This window comes from Pelophylax lessonae (genome assembly GCF_965119305.1).
Source record: "Pelophylax lessonae genome assembly, chromosome: 13".
In the NCBI taxonomy this organism is placed as follows: Eukaryota; Metazoa; Chordata; class Amphibia; order Anura; family Ranidae; genus Pelophylax; species Pelophylax lessonae.
In genome coordinates this window covers 124,681,711-124,701,998 of record NC_138780.1, presented here as the reverse complement: position 1 = coordinate 124,701,998, position 20,288 = coordinate 124,681,711, and the positions used below count along the sequence as shown (strand labels likewise).

The following is a 20,288-nucleotide window of genomic DNA, read 5'->3' as shown; positions in this document are numbered from 1 at the left end:
TAATTTATGGAGAGAGTGTTGGAGAGGTTCTCCAAAAAATTCACTGTATAACCAGTGGTAGGAAGCAGAAGTAAAAGAATTTCTAGTGCCTGCACTAATTGCTTCCTGGTTTGGTTAGTGGACCATATATCTGCATGGCTGGTAGACCATATATCTGTATGGTTTGTGGACACTAGCGATTGCACTTACACTATATAGTCAGTGTGATGGACCGCCTGGGGTGTCTCCTGACCTCCAAACCTTTCTAGCCGACCAGTAGCTAATACCAGCCCATTACCCTAAGCATCATACGCAGACAAGATGTTTAGGTAAAACCAAAGGAATAACTTTATTGAACAGAAATACAGGTTTTTATACACTTCAAAAATAGGGGCACACACCACATGAACAAAAAAAAAAAAAACAAATATTACACATTGGGGTAAACATCCCAAAATGGTTAGCTGAGGTAAAGTTGACACAAGACTACACTACTTCACATCTTGTAGGACTCTCCAGGAGAGTTAGCAAACAAACAGAAACAATAGGTTACTTGAATCTGAAATAAAACTACTCCAAAGGTCCCCCCAGGCACACACCTCCCTAAGAATAGAGCCCCCTCAAGTGCCAGAGACCAGTGTCAGTAGACAAGAGGCTAGACTGCAGTCCCCTCCAAAAGCCCCTGTCCCAGATTGGGGCTGTCCTAGATTGGGGCTGTCACAGTCAGAAGTATGTGAAAACCCCTTCAAAATTACTAAGTTTGGGCACTTCCAATAATAGTGGTTGTACTACAGACACATTTTAGACAATTGTGCTCTTCTGACCTTGTGGTAGCAGTTTGGAAAAGGCCCTTTTCTATTTCAGCATGACTGTCCAGAGCCCTGACCTCAACCCTACTGAACACCTTTGGGATTAATTGGAACACCAATTGTAAGCCAGGCGTTCTTGTCCAACATCAGCACCTGCCCTCACAAATGTTCTTTTGGTTGAATTGACACACATTCCCAGACACAGTCCAAAATAGTTTGGAAAGTCTTTCAAGAAGGGTGGATGCTGTTATAGTCACAAATTGGGGTCCACCTTCATAATGATACCAATTTTTTTGTAATAAGATGCCCAACAAACTCATTTAGGTGTAACCATTTCCATAAACTGTTATCCATATAGTGTAAGCCATAAGATTAGTCTATGCCCTAAGGGGATGTCACCTGAGGGTTTATTCCCTAGCGACAAAAAGTGCAAAAACACTGTTAGTTCTAACTTTTCCTTACCCTACTAAATATGTATTTTTTGTTTGTTTGTGTTCCTTTTGGATATATTTTTAATTACTTTCTGTCTTGAGAGGAAGTGAAGGGAAATCTTCCCATAGAGACACAGGTGACAACAAAATTCTGTCAGAAGCTCTAATTCTTCCCTGTTCTATCCAAAATGACATAAAACATTTTGGCTTGAGTTGGACTTTAACAGATGGCTGTATTGCATTATAGAATCAGAATGTTAGGTTTGAATTCTCCTTATGTATTATAACACAATAACATGTTTGTTTGCTTACAGCTTTGGGTTCAGGAAAGAATGCCACTTGCAGAATCCAAAGATTACGGAAACAATCTTCAGATGGTGCAAATGCTTTTAAAGAAGAATCAGGTATGTCCAAACAACAGCTAGGAATCAAAACTCTTTTCAGAGTTAAAATGAAAATGCACTCGGGTGTGTGTGTGTGTGTGTGTGGGGGGGGGGGGGGGTGCAATCTGAGAATCATAAATATTTTTACTATAGTTCCTTCTTGCAATATATGCATTTTCTATTATTGTTTCCATAATATCAGTAAGTAGAGCTACTAACTTTTAATAAAAAGAAATTTGCAGCGCTAAAATAAATAAACAAAAAGAAACAAATTCAAAAAAAATATATCCAAATTGATAAAATGTCTCTGGTGATAAAGTTCATAAAATAAAATGTGACGACATTCAATAGCTGCAATCCAGTGAACATATCAATGTCACGATGAACAGGATAATGATCTCTCCACCAACGAAAATAAGTGAAATGCAAACTCACCAGATCCAAATGCTGTCTAAGGGCTCTTTCACACGGGCGATCCGATCAGATCCGCCTGTCAGTTTTTTAGGCGGATCTGATCGGATCCTCCATGCAGCTCTATGGGGCAGCGGATGTCAGCGGAGACACCTCCGCTGACACCCGCTGCCATCGGTATCCGATCCTGTCCGTGAAATCCGGACGGATGGAAACCCTATTTTCCATCCGTCCTGGGGATCGGATCGGATGAGACGGTCCGCTCTCATCCGATCCCCCATAGAGAGCAGCGGGAGCTGTGACACCTCCCTCTCCGCACTGCAGGCGGAGACGGAGCTGTTATTCCGTCGGCTCAGCGGGGATCGGCGGATCGATCCCCGCTGAGCAGCACGGATCCGCCTACGGAGGCGGACTGTGTGAAAGAGCCCTAAATTATAGGACAGCAAACGAGTGTTATGCGACCAGTCACCAGATCTTTTGGGACATCAAAGTAGTCAGCAACCTCCAGCCTCATAGAGAACCTCCAATGCGTAGATTGACTCAGCACGTCATGGAAGGATTAAATTATATAAAAAAATGGGAGAGGCTCATGGTGTAGTATGAAGTAAAAATCAATTTAATAAAATATTCAGTAACACTGATACAAAAACAGTGTATATAGAATATAAAATCGAACAACGGTAAAAAAGAACTGAAAAAAAGAACTCGCATATATAGCCACCACTAAAATAAAAAGTGATGGCTGGGACCTTAGGTGTTTGAGATAACTACAGGCTCACTTTATGATTGTCGTGTATAAAAAGGATATCTTGAAGTATTTTGAATTAATTTGAAAAATATAGTAAATTCTTTGGAAACCATTACCACACGGTTACGGGATGGCAGTGAAATGTATACTAATGCCAAAGGACAGTTGAAATAACACCAGAAGGTACTCAGTAATCACTAGGTATAAAAGGATCCATTATTTAATTAAATTGAAAACAGGTTTGAGCATTTTTATGTGGTGTATCTTACCATTCCTTATACATTACTGGTAAAATGTTCTGCTTCAGACTTTACAGAAAGAAATTGCGGGTCATGAGCCAAGAGTTGATGATGTTATTAAAAGGGCAGAGACTATGGAAGGTGAACCAGAAATCAACCCTCAGGCAATCGAAAATCTGCGTGAATCACTACAAGAGCAATGGAATTACTTGAAGACTGCAACACTGAACAGGGAGAAATGCCTTAACCAAGCAAATGAAGCTCAGCAGTATTATGTGGATGCCAGTGAAGCAGAGGCTTGGATTGATGAGCAACAGCTTTACATGATTGGGGATGAAAAGTCAAAGGTATGCTTTCATTATGTCATAAGAAATAGAGGTGTTAAACATAAAATTCAGATCAGTTTTGGGCACCAGTTCACAAAAAAAGGATATTGGCGAACTGAAGAAAGTGCAGGGAAGGGCAACCAAACTGATAAGAGGCATAAAAGTGCTCGGCTATAAAGAAAGATAAGCTGAACTGAATTTATTCTCTCTTCAGAAGAGGAGATTAAGGGGGGGGGGGTATGAACAACATGTATAAATACATAATTGGCCCATATAGTGAACTATAAGGTGTTATTCACTTTAAGGTCATCACAAAGGACAAGGGGGCACTCTTTACATCTGGAGGAAAATAGGTTTATTCTCCAAATACAGAAATGCTTCTTCACAGTAAGAGCTGTGAGAATGTGGAATAGACCCCAAGAGCTGGTTCTGGTCAGCTCAGTAGATTTCTTTAAAAAAGGCCTGGAATCTTTTCTAAATGTACATACAATATAACGGGATACTAATATTTATAGGTAAAGTTGATCCAGTTAATATCCGATTACCTCTTGGGGGATCAGGAAGGATTTTTTCTCCCTGCTGGAGCAAATTGGATCATGCTTTATTGTCTTTTTTTTTGCCTTCCTCTGGATCAACTGTGGGAATAGGATTCTCTTTTGGTTGAACTGGATGGACTTTTGTATTTTTTCAGCCAGACTAACTATAAAACTATGTAAAGTCATCTTTCGATATTTGAGCTTGTTAAAGTGGGCCTAATGTAAAAAATGCATACACTGTCTCATAGGTGCCCCCTAAATTGCAAAAAATGCAAGATCATGCAGAAAAATTTTGTATATAGAAGACAATATAGAAAATAGGATCTCCAGCATTTTCTGCAGCCAATGCAGTTCATTGCCTTGCAAAAGCATCTCAGAGCTTCGTGACCAGGGTGTGCTGGAAAGCTGATTTTTTTATTATTGTTATTTAAAGTGGAACTGCAGTGGGGTTAAGGGTCACCAGCTCTTACCATAATATGCTTGCATATAATGTCAGATGTATCTCTGGTTTTGCCCTCCTCCAACATTGAGAGCTCCACAATCCCTATCCTTTATCTGCCGCTGCTGCTATTTTTTTTTTATCTCTGCTGTGTCTGCCTATCATCTTCTCTTTAGCCATTGGGTGGCCACTGGTGATGTAACTCCTGCACATGCAATTTGAAGTCACATCGTCGTGGCACCTGTCTTCAATCTTGACAGCTTGCAGGTGCAGGAGGTGTACACTGCACTTTGCATTGTAAAAATCAGTAAAACAAGAAAAATAATTGCTAGGAGGAAGGGGAATGAGTTTTGTTGAAAATAAAAAAAACATGCAAAGTCTCTTCTGCCAAAAAGCTCAACCTCCTAACTTTTTTAGATTATAAATCCACTTTAAATTGACCGTGTAAAGCTTTTTTTTTTCTCCACGATCTGACACATTTTTTCTATATTGTGGGGACACCTATTTTCTTTTATACTTTAAGTCTACAATAATGAACCAGCTTTTTACTTAAAATTAAGATATCACCCACTGCTAATCTAGTATCTAGGCAGTCAATTTGATGAGGAACTGGTGCCATAGTGATGCCCAGAATTGTTTGTAGAGCACATCATGTGTAGAAGGCTTCATCGTTAGGCCATATACTAACTAAGGCATTTAAGGATTTAAGTCTGTAGAATTTCATGCTGTTTGTTCTACATCCTAAATAGGTCTAAAATTATGTTGAACTGATCCTGATGAGGGCATTATTATTTTTAATCATTATCATTGATGGAAATATTGTACCACACCACAAAATGCATGCATCTACTGTCTACGCAAAAAAACTGTACATAGTTTTGCCAAATACATATGTCTAAAGAAGATTGGCTTAAATTAGCCTAAAAGAGAAGTATGGGGTTCATTTAAAAAATATATATATATATTTACATAGGTGGATGCAGCATTGGTCTGATGCTGCATCTGTCTCCCACCGGCTCTAAGACCTAGAACTGAGTGATCAAACACCACTGATCACTCTGCTCTCAGTCTTCAGCCTGCAGGGATTTGGTGACTGTCAGTCACCGGCTCTCCCTCCAGTGCTCACTGGCGCATGGGGCTGTGAAGGGAGCGGGAGCGCTTGGCTCAAGCTTTCAGTGGCTCACTGAGAGGCTGCGCCAGCTACCGGTCCAGGCATCTGGGTGAATCTCAACTATATGGTCAGGATCTTTTTAGAGCCTGGACCGGCTTTGTGACATCAGCAACGCTGTAGCCCCCTGTTGGCTGAAAACGTGTCAGAGGAGTGCAGAACTAACTAGGAGAAGTACAGTAAAAAAAAATTTTGGCCATACTTCTTTAAAGACAATAAATCATATTTTTTGCAGGAATCTGAAAACTCAGTCTTTAATTCATATAGTTGTGCAGGCTTCCTTAAAATGATGTTGTGTATATACCCCCATATTTAGCTTTTCTTTACCTGAATGTGACATTGCAGCCTGAATAAGGTACTTGAGGATAATGTGAAGATGGACATTTACTGCTCTATCAGCTAACTGACCACACTCAGAAGTTGAGTATGTGAAGTCGGGTAGCGGACAGGCAGTGTCAGACTTCAGGTGGCCTCTGAACTCTTGATACTAGCCAAAGTGTGGGAAGACGCTTCTGTACAGTTTTAAAGATTCTTCTTGCGAGATTTGTGATACTCAGCGTTCCCATGAACTCATCCGAAGGATCATGACACAGAAGATACTGTGAAAGATTTGCTAGCATTATTTAGACCAAGGGCATACTTAATCCAATCCCAAGATTTCATAAGATTCTAACCCTTGGCCAGGAAGTGAGTTCATAAATGAATTGGTATTTTTTTCAGGATATGGAGGATGAAGAAAGCGTGGTGTTAACGCTGAAGAAGCACCTGATTTTGCAACAAGGCATTGAACAGTATGGAAAAAATATCAAGGATTTGGCAGAGCAATCTCAGAAACTGCTGGCCTTGGATCATCCCGATGGGTATAAACAGATAGATAATAGGCACCTCTTCCTACTATAAATAACAATAATATCTCATTAGTCAAGAGTATATGAAATGAATGGTTAGTTCTGAATGCAGGTGTTAGCAGCCCAGTAGACCATTACTTCTGCACTGCTGAAATATTTGATGATTTTTAGAGTGTCAGTTATGTTATTGAATAAAACCTATGGCAGACTCTTGGCAGTACCAGTGTATAGAAGAACTATAATGTAGTCATCCCTGGGGTGATTGTGATGACAGATAAATGCTGATAACAACCATATTATCCACATAACTGCATGTTTACAGGAAAAATGACTTTAGATGGCTAGAATTCAAATATTAGTCCCCAAATACATCCATGATTGATGAGTATGCCTTCAAGTTTTAAAGATGAACCTGAAGTCTTGCATATTTGTATAGGCCCCTCTCCTGTAGTAAAATTTCTTAATATGATTTCACTGTAAGCATTCAAGGTGTGTATTAAAAGTTGCAGCAAGTCCTCCCAAGCCTTACTGTCCCTGGCCTGCCCCTTTCATTTATCGGATTTCTGTTCCTTCACACATGAAAGATCAGCATCACATTTTAAACATTACCCAGGGCAGTCTGTATGCAAATGCAGTCTGCCTATGAATGCTCTTCTCCTCCAGACTGACAACCACTCATCAAGGCATTTTGATATTTGTATAACTCATTCCAGTGCTTTAAGTGGGCCGGTATGCACTAATACTCAGTACCGCCACTTCCAAATATGGCTCTTGAGCATACCGCCACCTCCCCGTGCGCCTTAGCGTACCAGTATGCTCATTTTGGACATCTGCGCCCTCAATTGCCTCCCCCCCCAACAAGATTTCCCACTCCAGAGCCAGACCAGTCACCACCAGTGAGTCCCCCTGCTCCGGAGTCCAAGCCCAGGCCAGGGGGAATGCTCTGTGGGGACCCTGATGTGGGGTGGGGGCGACAAAATTTATAGGCTATAATAGAGTACCGGCACCTCTTTTGGGCCACTTAAAGCACTGACTCATTCCAATACCAGCCTGTTGCTTGCATCAGGGCTGAGGGCCCTGGAGTGGAGTATGGGGACAGGGTGCTGTGATGTTTACAGGAAACTATGTACAGCACTGTGCCAGCCCCTCCAACCAGCCATGATCTGCATGTATTCCATGGAAAAGTACAGAGACAGAGTGATGACATCACTGAGTCTAAGAAAAAAAAAAAGGAAAAGTTTATTTAAAAAATATTATTAGCATGTTGAGGAAGGGGGAGGAGTAATCAGGTAATGGATAATTTAGGTAAACTTTATCTTCTGATGAGATAGCACACTGCTCAAGAAGAGGCATTTGGCAGGATCCCTACTAATTTAGCCAAAAACACAGATAACAAATCCTGAGGTTTGTACACTGCAGCAAAATCTCCTTGCGTATGGCCATTAACAGGCTGCCAAAGATGGTACTTACATTGTCTTTTGTTTGTAGTGAACAGATAATCCGACACCAGGACAATCTAGAGAAGCAGTATACAGCCCTGAGAGACATGGCAGATGAACGAAGGCGGATTTTGGACAATATCTATCATATGTTTCAATTGAGGCGTGAAGTGGAGGACTTGGAGCAATGGATTGCAGAGAGAGATGTCAAAGCCTCATCCCAGGAGATGGGTCAAGATTTAGACCACGTGACTGTAAGCACACATTAAAATCTTATTTATAGCTAATATGTAGAGATTGAGTGTTCAAAATTATGAAGAGTTCCCAACCTAAAAGATTAGGAGTGGTTTCAAAAACATTTCCCTAGCCCACCCACTTTACCTTCTGCGGCTGAAACAAGTCCTTGTTTACCTGTCCCAGAGGGATGATTACCAGAGCTAATACGTATGGCTCACCAGGAGCCTAATGCCCCGTACACACGTTCCGATAATCATATGATAAAACTCGCTTTCGACCTGATCGCACGATAATCTGATCGTTAGTACACAGCTTTCGACAGCCGATCACGACAGTTCACCCAACAAACAGGAAAACTTCTGTCGTATGATAGCCCCGCGAACGACAATCGTTTCATCAGTACACTATGCGTCCGCTAAAAATTGATCGACAAAGACCGTGCATGATCAGAAACACTAAAATAGCACGGAAAAAGCCTGGCTGCCATTGTTTTTGTTTTACACCATCTGATACGTAGCTAAGCAACCAGGAAGCTTTTCTCAAATCGTACAATAAAAATCATACGTTTAGTAAGCATTGTTGAATTCGATGTTAGTATCATGCAACAAAATGCGAACGATAAGTCGTCCGATTATCTGAACGTGTGTACGGGGCTTTCGTTTGCTTTAAATCTTGCGCTTGAGGAATTCATCCACTGTGCCACACCTCAAGACCATCTCTATTTTCTGTAGAATGGCCCATCATTTCCTATGAAGGTCAGCAGTACATTTCTACTAGTTATTGTATGTATATAGTAGTTTTGTTTTAATTTCCTTTAAATGAAAATGAATTAAATTTCACAGGTGCTCCGAGATAAATTCCGTGATTTTGCCAAAGAGACAGGAATAGCTGGCCAAGAGCGGATTGACAATGTGAATATCCTAATTGAAGAGCTGATTGACGCTGGACATTCTGAGGCTGCAACCATTGCAGAATGGAAGGACAACTTGAATGAGAGCTGGGCAGATCTGCTGGAACTGATTGACACTCGTGTACAGCTGTTGTCTGCCTCTTATGATCTCCACAAGTTCTTTTACGATGGTACAGAGATCCTGAGCCTGATTGAGGAAAAGCACAAAGAGCTACCAGAGGAGTTGGGTGGTGATGTACATACAGCCCAGTCTCTTCACAGAGTGCATACGGCCTTTGAGAGGGATTTCCATTTCATTGGGTCACAGGTATGTACATATCGATGCATCAGTTATATGTTTTCTGAAGTCTATTGAGTTTGTCAACAAATTAAAGGTTTAGTCCATAACTGTGTTCCAGCATGCCCTTTTGTTTTGTTCATGATATATAATAAATAAATCATCCAACTTGGTGAGTTGGGTGCCCTCATAAGGGCCACAGTGGATGTGCACACCTAGAAACTGAAGCTCAAATATTTCATAAATACAGTCACATTATTGTATAAATCCAGCATCTAACAAACCTGAAATATCAGTACAATACAACCAGCATATTGTTTCATGCAAAATGACAGGTGAACTGTAAGCCATATAAGTTGATAACTTATTTGTCTTATGCTATCTAACAAAAACTGATTGATGGAAGCCTTAAATCATTGCAGGTTCAGGCATTTCAGGAGACTGCAGCACGGCTGTACTCTGCCTATGCAGGAGATCAGGCTACGGATATACAGAAGATGGAGCGGGAGGTGACGGAAGCATGGAAAGCTCTACTGGATGCCAGTGATGGTAGGCGAACAGAGTTGGTTAGCGCAGCCGAGAAGTTCCGCTTCTTCAGCATGGTTCGTGATTTGATGCTCTGGATGGAAAACATTATTAGACAAATCGAAACCCAGGAAAAGCCAAGGTAACTGTTCATATGAACATTTCTAGTTAGGAAGTTCAAACGACATTATCATAATGTACACAAACATTTGGCAATCCAGTATATGAAGATATTTTATACTTTGTTTTAATAAAATAAAATAAATGCATTGGATAGTTAAAGTTGTAAACCCTCACATATACCCAGCAAAGGGACTATCCTCAGGTGATACACAGAGATGAAACAAATCCTTCTACATACTGTAAATTGTATCTGTCTGTCTGCAGTCTTCTCTTCTCTACATCAGGTCAAAGTGCTGAATTTATAAGTTTGTCTGAGAGTTCAGAAAGCAGGGGGCGGAGAGCTGAAGTTACACTCTATATACTCTATGAAGTTACACTCTATACACTCTATACAGCTCAGTGAGCAGAGCTCTGAGGGCTGACAGGAGGGAAAAGACAGAGCCTGGCAGCAGCATTCATGATGGACTGAAGGGGGGATAGCCTGTTTAAATGTAAGCCAATGAGGAGGGAGTTGCAGTAATTGAGACGAGAGATGACCAGGGAGTGGATTAGAAGCGTTGTGGTGTCGTTGGTTAGGAATGGGGCGTATCTTGGAGATGTTGCGGAGGTTGAGGCAGCAAACTTTGGACAGCAACTGGATGTGGGGTCGAAAGGATAGTTCCGAATCCAGGATTACACCTAGGTCCTTGGCCCTTGACATGGGGGGATGGGGTGATAGTTGAGCCATTGATTTTGACAGAAAAATCAAGGGAAGAGGAACGTGGTGGAGGAAATATCATGAGCTCGGTTTTGGATAGGTTAAATTTGAGGAAGTGATGTGACATCCAGGCTGATATATCTGTTAGTAAGTTGGTGATGCATGAGGAGACTGATGGAGTTAGCTGAGGGGTGGAGAGATAGATTTGGGTGTCATCAGCGTAGAGATGATATTGAAGGCCATGGGAGGCAATCAACTGACCCAGGGAGGAGAAGTAGATTGAGAAAAGGAGAGGTCCCAGAACAGAACCTTGGTTGACCCCTACAGAGAAAGGAAGAGGAGAGGAGGTAGTAGAGTTGTAAGTGGCACTGAAGGTGCATTGGGATAGGTAGGATGAGAACCAGTGAAGAGTACAGTCACGGAGACCAAGGGAGTGGAGTTTTTTAAGCAGGAGGGGGTGGTCCACTGTGCCAAAGGCAGCAGAGAGGTCCAGTAGAAATAGTACAGAATAGTGTCTGTTGGTATTAGCCATTAGTAGGTCGTTTGTGAGTTTAAGGTGTTATAAAAAAAAAATGTATTATCTGCAAGGGAAGGGAGGATGCAGTGTTACTGTTACAGATGTATTATGGTTTGATACTTTTTTAGGGGGGCATGAAGGGCAGGTCACTGATGGCATTTAAAAAAAAAATTACCTTTCATACTTACTGTCTTTCCAGACTAGAAAATTTGGGTCTACCATTTTGTTTCCCAATTTACTAAACATAGATGAAAATTGTTATGTGTGACCCTGTGGAACAGTTGGGAACTACATATAAATCTCCTTATTCTACTAGGACTGGTCTATACTCACTTCTTGTGTATATTCACTAATGTTTCAGGAATCACAGGTTTTTTTCATGCCCCATTGATGTTTTATTGGTTATTCCCTTCGATATTTTACAGGGATGTGTCATCTGTGGAATTACTGATAAAATATCACCAAGAACTGAGGGCTGAAATAGAGGCCAGAAATACAAGTTATTCCAGCTGTGTTGACCTTGGAGAAACATTACTAGCTCGGAATCACCCAGCTTCAGAAGAGGTAAGAACTTGTTATTCGAAAAGTATGATAAGTCGGGTTGGTCTTCACTTTTGTTCTTGAAATGCATGTAGACATATTTTCAATGCCATGGTACGGTAAAATGCTAGAGTCATTGCCAAGCCTAAACACATAGGCATAGTTAGCCACAGACTGGCAGTCGTCATAAGCAAGCAATAGCCATCACAATCTGATCCTACAATCTGCTTTAGATCTAATATTAAACTATTTAGTTAATTGGACACAAACTCAATATATTATTTAAGTAGAGCTTTACATTGTGGTTTTGGTAAATATAAAGAAGATTATACAATCTACATCATGTATAGCAATTTATAGAATAATGGGCACTGTGAAGTCTACTTGTGCCCTGTAACTTCACTGGGATGGTGGGATCTGATTTTTACCCTTTACCCCTATGCTTGTAAAAAGTGGTACATGTAATTAAAGTCTTGTTTCTTTTTCTACATGCAAGAGTGAGTTAGAGTCTGGCAATATAGCACTTTTAAGCACTAATACCCTCATTACATTTAAACTCTACACAGCCAATAATTACATGATTGTTGAAATTAATCCTCAAACTAGTGAAATGATTTGCTATTATCGGCTATTACACAGCCACCCTTTGAACACATGTACAACAGGTATGACAGGGTGAACACAGTTTAAATTTGTCCATCATTTGGATTTATTGAGTTTGATATACTAAAGGGGTAGGACATGTTCACTTTGGAAAGTGAATTTTTACTGGAAATTGGAAATGTTCACTTTGCTGAGTAAAAATGGTAAGAAAGAATCAAAGGAATGGAGCCAATAAAATGGAGGTCAAATACTGCACCAACATCCCCATGATATATTTCGAGAAAAAAGAGAGAAGGGGTGTCGTGGGACTTTAACGGTGCAGGTTTTCCATCTAGATACCAAAACTAAACAGGACACATAATATTAAAAGGAAAAAAGATTTTCCAATTTTATTAAATAACTATATTAAAAGAACACATGGTATAACAGACATAGACAGAATTTGATAAAGGAATATCATGCCATGACAAAAGGCATGAAGTATAGGTGGCTTCTGAACGCTATGTGATTTTGACCGGTTTCGCCAGATGAGTAAAAATGGTGGAAATTCACTTTGCAAAGAATACTCAATCATAAGCAAGGAAATCAAAAAAACACAGTATTTTTGCCTGCACATGATTGAATGATGGATGACAGCGGAGCTTCACTTTATTTACTACGATCTGTGGAAATTCCCTTTGCAAAGTGCAACTTCTCTTGTAAAGTGAACAGTCTATTTGACTTCAAATCAACAGGAACATGTCTAAAATAGACGCATTTAGGGTAAAGAAAGGTGAAAGGTGAAAATGTTTTTTATTTTATGCTTGCTTCTTGCCATTAAGGATATCACAATAGTGATTATCCTTTTCATTGACCCTTCATTCATAAAAAGTATACAATATATGGGTCTAAGCTTAGTAGGAGATGTTTAGGTGGTGAGTATTTGACTGCCTACACATCTGGGATTGTCTGGCTGTAGCCGATGAAAACATAACCTGCAAATTTAGCTTGTAGCAATGTCCCTAAACCAATATCAACCACCCAAGATCTGCTACAGTAGTTGAAATGTGTAACACAATGCAACATATCCACTTTGGACCAAGGGAGCACAGGCATTGCATTTCCTTTTATAAAGTTTTTACGTTTTGAGATTGCAAATGTGTGAATATATGAAAATTGTTCAAGTTTTTTGTGTAAAAAACACTTATAGTAATGCATTCCTCTTCTTTTTTCAGATAAAAGAAAAACTTGAACAACTAGCAGAAAGAAGAGCTGAAATGATGGATAGGTGGGAAAAGCGATGGGACTGGTTACGAGTGTGTAAGTAAATGTAAATAGTGCCACCTAGCGGTTAGTCAGAGAATGCATTTAAGGCAAAGCAGCACGCTGGCCTACATGATTTAGCTGGCCATACAGTACATTAGTAGAATGTTATTTGAAAATTTTTGTTTTAAGAACGTTCGCTCAATTTTCTAATAGTTAGCGGGGTCAAATCAACATTTGTTTTTGACTGCAGTAACAAGAAAATTTGAAGGAGCAGGATGGAAAATTATTCTCAAACAAATGAATTTCTAACAGTGGTTATGGATTTCGTTCAGTAAAGTCTGTTAATGTCAATTGTCAACATGCCGTAAACATGTTTATAAAAGTGTTCATTCAAAAATCTACTAATGTATGGCCAGCTTAATTTTTCTGGCTTCATCCATAGGAAAATGTTTTTAATTAACAACAAAGCATACCATGCGTATTATCAGAATTAGCACTTTTTTTCATTTTTAGATAAAATAATTTTGGGGCAGATACAGATAGCAGAAAGTAATTAAAAACCAGAGGACAGACATTTAGAGCTCAAACAATAATCACAGGATTATGCAGTTTTTGCTGGGTGGGTGTAAGAGCATAAGTTAAACTCTGTGAAAATGTGTAACCATATAAATATACGTATATAATCTGTAACCATATATATTTTGTGGTGGGGGTAGGGTTCCAAAATACATACTGCTTCTTCATTTAATAACTGATGGAAACATTTACTGATAGCTAGCATTGGATCTGCGTTTGTGGGAGTTGGAGGTGTTTTGGTGTTGTATCCTCTCTCTGCTGGAATGACATCACCTCCACATGTATCACCCCCATCCTCCATGTCCTCCTCCATGTCTTGTCTTTAGTAATCACTTTGCTGTCCATTTCATTGGATTGGACTGCACTGGTAAAGTATTATGTGTCTCCTCTTCCTGCTGTCAATTGTGACTGTCTTTCTGTCTCCATTTATGATTCATACTATTGGCTGCCAGCATTGTAAAAGCATTGCAGCTTGTGCCACCTGTGGCTTGAAGTGGCATTCCCAGATGAATGTACCATGTACTTTTGGCCTTAGTTCTCTATGGAAGGGGCAAGTGCCCTACCTTTGGATTCCCATGACTTTCACTATAATAGAAGGATGTCTCCAGACAGCTAAAAAATGCATTTAGTAAAACAGATAATACAGACATAGTAAAGAAACTTTGCTGTACCCATCAGATGGTCTTTCAAAGTATTCCCACTGTACCTGTTGGAATATATATACAGGGCGCTTTTTCAATAGGAACGCAGCAGGCACCTTCAGCACTGAATGAAATGTAAGGGCAAGGGGTGCTGGGGTGTGCTAGAAGGTCTATTGATGCCAACTTCTAGGGTATCTGTCCCTGGCCCTGTTGGGGGGGGGGGGTGTAGTGTTGCTTGGGGAGGTCTATTGTTGCTGAGGAAGGGGGGTCTTATGTTGCAGGGGGTGGGGGGGTCAATTGTTGCTATGAGGCATCTACTGTTGAGGGAGAGATCTATTGATGCTAACTGGGAGATCTGTTGTTGCTGCTGGAGGTGTCTATATTTGCTAGAGGTGTCTACTGGTGCTGTGGGTAGATCAGTTGTTGCTGCTGGAGAAGTCTATTGTTGCTGCTGGGAATTCTGTTGTTGCTGCTGGAGGTGTCTATTGTTGCTAGAGGTGTCTATTGGTGTTGCCGGAGGTGTATTGTTGTGGGGGGGGGGGGGTTCTATTGTTACTGGCTGCAGGGGATCTATTTTACTGCATTTCTTGGTATCATTATCAATATTACAAATTACAATACAAATTACTTAGCACAACAAAATTATGCTTGGTTCTGTATTCTCTAAAAGGAGCGGTACTGGGAGGTGGGTAGGGTGTGGAACCAGGGAGCAGTGCCTTGGAGGTGGGTAGGGGCAGAGACATGGGGTGCCTCAGAATGGGAGGGTTCCTGCACCTATTCCCTGAGAAAAAAGCCCTGTATATATACATTATCTCACAAAAGTGAGTACACCCCTCACATTTTTGTAAATATTTTATTATACCTTTTCATGTGACAACACTGAAGAAATTATAATTTGCTACAATGTAAAGTAGTAAGTGTACAGCTTGTATAACAGTGTAAATTTGCTGTCCCCTCAAAATAACTCAACACACAGCCATTAATGTCTAAACCGCTGGCAACAAAAGTGAGTACACCCCTAAGTGAAAATGTCCAGATTGGGCCCCAAGTGTCAATATTTTCCCTCCCGGTGTCTTGTGACTCATTAGTGCTACAAGGTCTCAGGTGTGAATAACAAGCAGGTGTGTTAAATTTGGTGTTATCGCTCTCACTCTCTCACACTGGTCACTGGAAGTTCAACATGGCACCTCATGGCAAATAAAATAAAATATTTACAAAAATGTGAGGGGTGTACTCACTTTTGTGAGATACTGTATGTATAAATATATACAAAGTATCTCACAAAAGTGACTACATCCCTTACATTTTTGTTAATATTTTAATATATCTTTTCATGTGACAACACTGAAGAAATGACACTTTGCTACAATGTAAAGTAGTGAGTATATAGCTTGTATAACAGTGTTGTCCCCCTCAAAATAACTCAACACAAAGCCATTAATGTCTAAACTGCTGCCATGAGGTGCCATATTGACCTAAGTGAAAATGTCCAGATTGGGCCCCAAGTGTCAATATTTTGACTGGCCACCATTATTGTCCAGCACTGCCTTAACCATCTTGGGCATGGAGTTCACCAGAGCTTCACAGGTTGCCACTGGAGTCCTCTTCCGCTTCTCCATGACGACACCACGGAGCTGGTGGATGTTAAAGATCTTGCGCTCCTCCACCTTCCGTTTGAGGATGCCCTACAGATGCTCAGTAGGGTTTGGGTCGGGAGACATGCTTGGCCAGTCCACCACCTTTACCCTCAACTTCTTTAGCAAGGCAGTGGTCGTCTTGGAGGTGTGTTTGTGGTCATTTTAATGTAGGAATACTGCCCTGGGGCCCAGTCCCTGAGGGGAGGGGATCATGCTCTGCTTCAGTATGTCACAGTAGATTTTGGCATTCATGGTTCCCTCAATGAACTGAAGCTCCCCAGTGCCGGCAGCACTCATGCAGCCCCTGATCATGACACTCCCACCACCATGCTTGACTGTAGGCAAGACACACTTGTCTTTGTACTCACCTGGTTGCTGCCACACACGCTTGACACCATCTGAAACAAATAAGTTTATCTTGGTCTCATCAGACCACAGGACATGGTTCCAGTAATCCATGCCCTTAGTCTGCTTGTCTTCAGTAAACTGTTTTCGGGCTTTCTTGTGCATCATCTTTAGAAGAGACTTCCTTCTGGGATGACAGCTAAGTAAACCAATTTTATGCAGGGTGCGGCGTATGGTCTGAGCACTGACAGGCTGACCTCCCCCCCATCCCTTCAACCTCTGCAGCAATGCTTGCAGCACTCATACATCTATTTCCCAAAGACAACCTCTGGATATGACGCTGAGCACGTGCACTCAACTTCTTTGGTCAACCATGGCGAGACCTGTTCTGAGTGGAACCTGTCCTGTTAATCCGCTGTATGGTCTTGCCCACCGTGCTGCAAATCAGTTTCAGGGTCTTGGCAATCTATTATAGCCTAGGTCATCTTTATGTAGAGCTACAATTCTTTTTTTCAGATCCTTAGAGTTCTCTGCCATGAGGTGCCATGTTGACCTTCCAGTGACCAGTATGAGAGAGTGAGAGCGATTACACCACATTTAACATACCTGCTCCCCATTCACGCCTGAGACCTTGTAACACTAACGTGTCACCTGACCCGGGGAGGGAAAATGGCTAATTGGGCCCAATTTGGACATTTTCACTTAGGGGTGTACTCACTTTTGTTGCCAGCGGTTTAGACATTAATGGCTGTATGTTGAGATATTTTGAGGGGACAGCTAATTTACACTGTTATACAAGCTGTACACTCACTACTATACTATACATATATATATATATATATATATATATATATATATATATATATATATATACACACATACTGTACATATACACATACACACACACACACACACAGAAGAAGAGAATACAAAGGAGAGGATGAACATTGGGTGGCAATTGTATGTATAGAGGTAAAAAGTCACTTATCTAAAGAAATTACATATATGTGATCTCAGTGTCTGCCTGCTTATATGATATACATGTTTTGTCTAACTTTAGAAGTAGAAAGATACACCCAAAAAGATATTTTGGTTATAGATGGAGCCAGATGGAGTCAGTCATTGGCTTTATACATATTTTGCAGGTCTACCTGTAATATAAAAAGAGGGGGACAACTGGTATTTAAGAGCTGGGATCTTGAGAACGGGATGCGGGTATAGGTGGAACGTAGACCCACCTGCAAGCATAAGCATGGTGCTGAAGAACCTGGGGGTCATGGACTTTGTATGGATTCTTGCCTTATGGATGTGTGTCTAGGCCACTACGTTACGTTAGTTAGGATTAGGGACAGGACATTATTCTTTTTGTATTGCCATGCTGCATTTTAACAGTAAAAGTTACATTAACTGTTCTAAGCATGGTCTGCAGTTTTTTAAGAGGTATACAGAAAAAAGTAATGCTCAAATCCAATTCAAGGGGTGCATGCTGGTTATGACGTATTCTAAAAGAACTTGGGTGTGTAACGCACTATGGGTTATGAAGTAACACTATTACAAAAGGTTCACTTGGAAAGACAAAGGAAGGGGAGTGTAGTTTCTACGGGTAACAAGGAACAAGCTACAGGTCGTTAGACGGGGTACCTGGTAAGGTGGCAGGTCCTCTAGAAAGGGAGGGGTTCAATGTTCTTGCTCCCTTCCTACAAGTCCATTTTCCATGGCAACCAGGAGCGGGCTAGCGGCCCAGTCACAAGGTACAGGGAGGAAAGAGATAAGTGAGAGCAGGCATGAGGCCCGGGCTATGTGCTTGGCGGGACCCCATTCTGTTACTGACAGTGAGGTAACAGGGGTACGCTGGACTAGTCTGGTGGGCTCAGCAAGTCCCTCCTAATGCAAACATACAAGTCCAGTGTGTAGTGACATGGGACACGTGACTTTTCAGAGGAACTCTGCACTTTATTACTGCACACAGTGAAAGCTCATTTCTAAGTCGGGGAACTGCCTTAATGTTTGATTCTTCACATGACCGCAGTCTCAGCCTGGTCCCGGGCATTGAGGAGCTCGCCCCTTGCGAGAGTTACCCCACATGCACGGACGCAGATGACCCGGCCCATGCGCTTATTCTTCATCGTTCTTATTTTGGCCATAGGACTGCCATTGATGATCTAATTTCTGCACTGAGCACCCAACACTATTCAGAGTGTATGTTGTATATTGCACTGCGCATGCACTGCAGGCAGTGTACACCAAAAATTGCTAGGGGAAAGATACAGGATTTTGAATACCAATCTACCAACTAGTGCATCCTCCATCTAATACCTACAAACAGCTTTACTGATATTGTCTTTTTTTTTTCTTAGTGTTGGAAGTTTGCCAGTTTGCAAGAGATGCCTCCATGGCAGAAGCCTGGCTAATCGCAAAGGAACCTTATTTGTACACCACACATGTGGGAAATAGTATGGATGATGTGGAAAAGTTATTAAAAAAGCATGAAGCCTTTGAGAAATCCACAGTAACATGGGAAGAGAGATTTACAGCCCTAGAAAGGCTTACCACGGTATGTATGCAACACGATAAGCTGCAACTTCAAATTAGCTGAGGCAGGTTTCTAAATTCCTCTAAGTGAGGGAAAGTGGTGTATTTGAGAGAGCTGAGTAGAATCAACACAGATGGCTGCTTTTTCCAGCTGTCCAGCTTCTAACAAAGTCTTACAATATATAGATACATACTTTACAATTATATTTAGATAAGATGTGTGGTCTGAGCGCTATTATAAGCTTTGCTAACAGCTGTTCCTCAAAGACCCTTCGCCCCCCCCTCCCATTAATAAATGGTAGGAGGGGGGTATATATGTGCAGAGTGGGACTTTAAATGTGCTGCATAGAAGAAAACAAAATGTATTGATGAAAACAAATATTTTTTTACAAAAATTTAAATAATATGATTCTCTTACAAATTAAATAGACATCAACAATCAGTCGTGAAGGAAAAAAAATGTTTTTTCTACATTGTCCCAATTGTCACAGGACGCTTCCCTAGGTCAACATATTTTGCGACATATTCACTTCTTCAGGATCTTGCATCAATACATGTGCAGTATATAAAGTGTGATCCAATGTAGAAGAGTCCAGTTACCCAGGGACCAAGGCACCAATCTCCAAAAAACTCCCAATTTATGGTGAAGTTGGCACTTCATGTAGATATATATGTTTCATATACAAAAGAAGAGGGGGGAAATGGGCAAAATGGCGACCCAGCGTTTCACTGGAATAATTAGTTTATGGTGTCGTTCTCTGTATAATATTCCTGCCTACTGACATAAAGCAGTCCCAGCTTTTGACACACTTTCTGGCGAATAGGAAGGGGAATAACAATACCCCCTCTGTTTGCCAAAAAGAAAATGTGCCGACGGTTCGGACTGTTGCCCAGGAATACCAGGCCGTCAATTTGCCCCATTTCCCCTTCTTATGTATATGAAATGTATATATACATCTACATTAAGTGCCAAATTCACCGTGAGTCAGGAGTGTTTGTGAGTTTGGCATTCTTGGCCCCTGGATGATGTGAGTCTTCTAGATTGGATCACACTTTATATACATGTCTCAACACAAGATCTTGCAGAAGCGAATATGTAGAGAACCACGTTGATCCAGAAAGCAACA

At 41.0% G+C, this 20,288-nt stretch overlaps 1 protein-coding gene across 2 annotated transcripts in view; it reads left to right on the top strand.

The window, feature by feature from the left end:
• The window catches only part of LOC309569438 (spectrin beta chain, erythrocytic-like), a 132,411-nt gene that overhangs the window by 91,379 nt on the left and 20,744 nt on the right, over positions 1–20,288 (top strand). For both annotated transcript variants that reach the window (XM_082275265.1, XM_082275266.1), the window contains exons 22-30: positions 1,534–1,623; positions 3,069–3,347; positions 6,190–6,329; positions 7,806–8,010; positions 8,836–9,210; positions 9,603–9,847; positions 11,468–11,606; positions 13,400–13,484; positions 18,987–19,183. In XM_082275265.1, the coding sequence (XP_082131391.1) occupies positions 1,534–1,623; positions 3,069–3,347; positions 6,190–6,329; positions 7,806–8,010; positions 8,836–9,210; positions 9,603–9,847; positions 11,468–11,606; positions 13,400–13,484; positions 18,987–19,183 (1,755 nt within the window). The remainder of the gene's footprint in view (positions 1–1,533; positions 1,624–3,068; positions 3,348–6,189; positions 6,330–7,805; positions 8,011–8,835; positions 9,211–9,602; positions 9,848–11,467; positions 11,607–13,399; positions 13,485–18,986; positions 19,184–20,288) is intronic.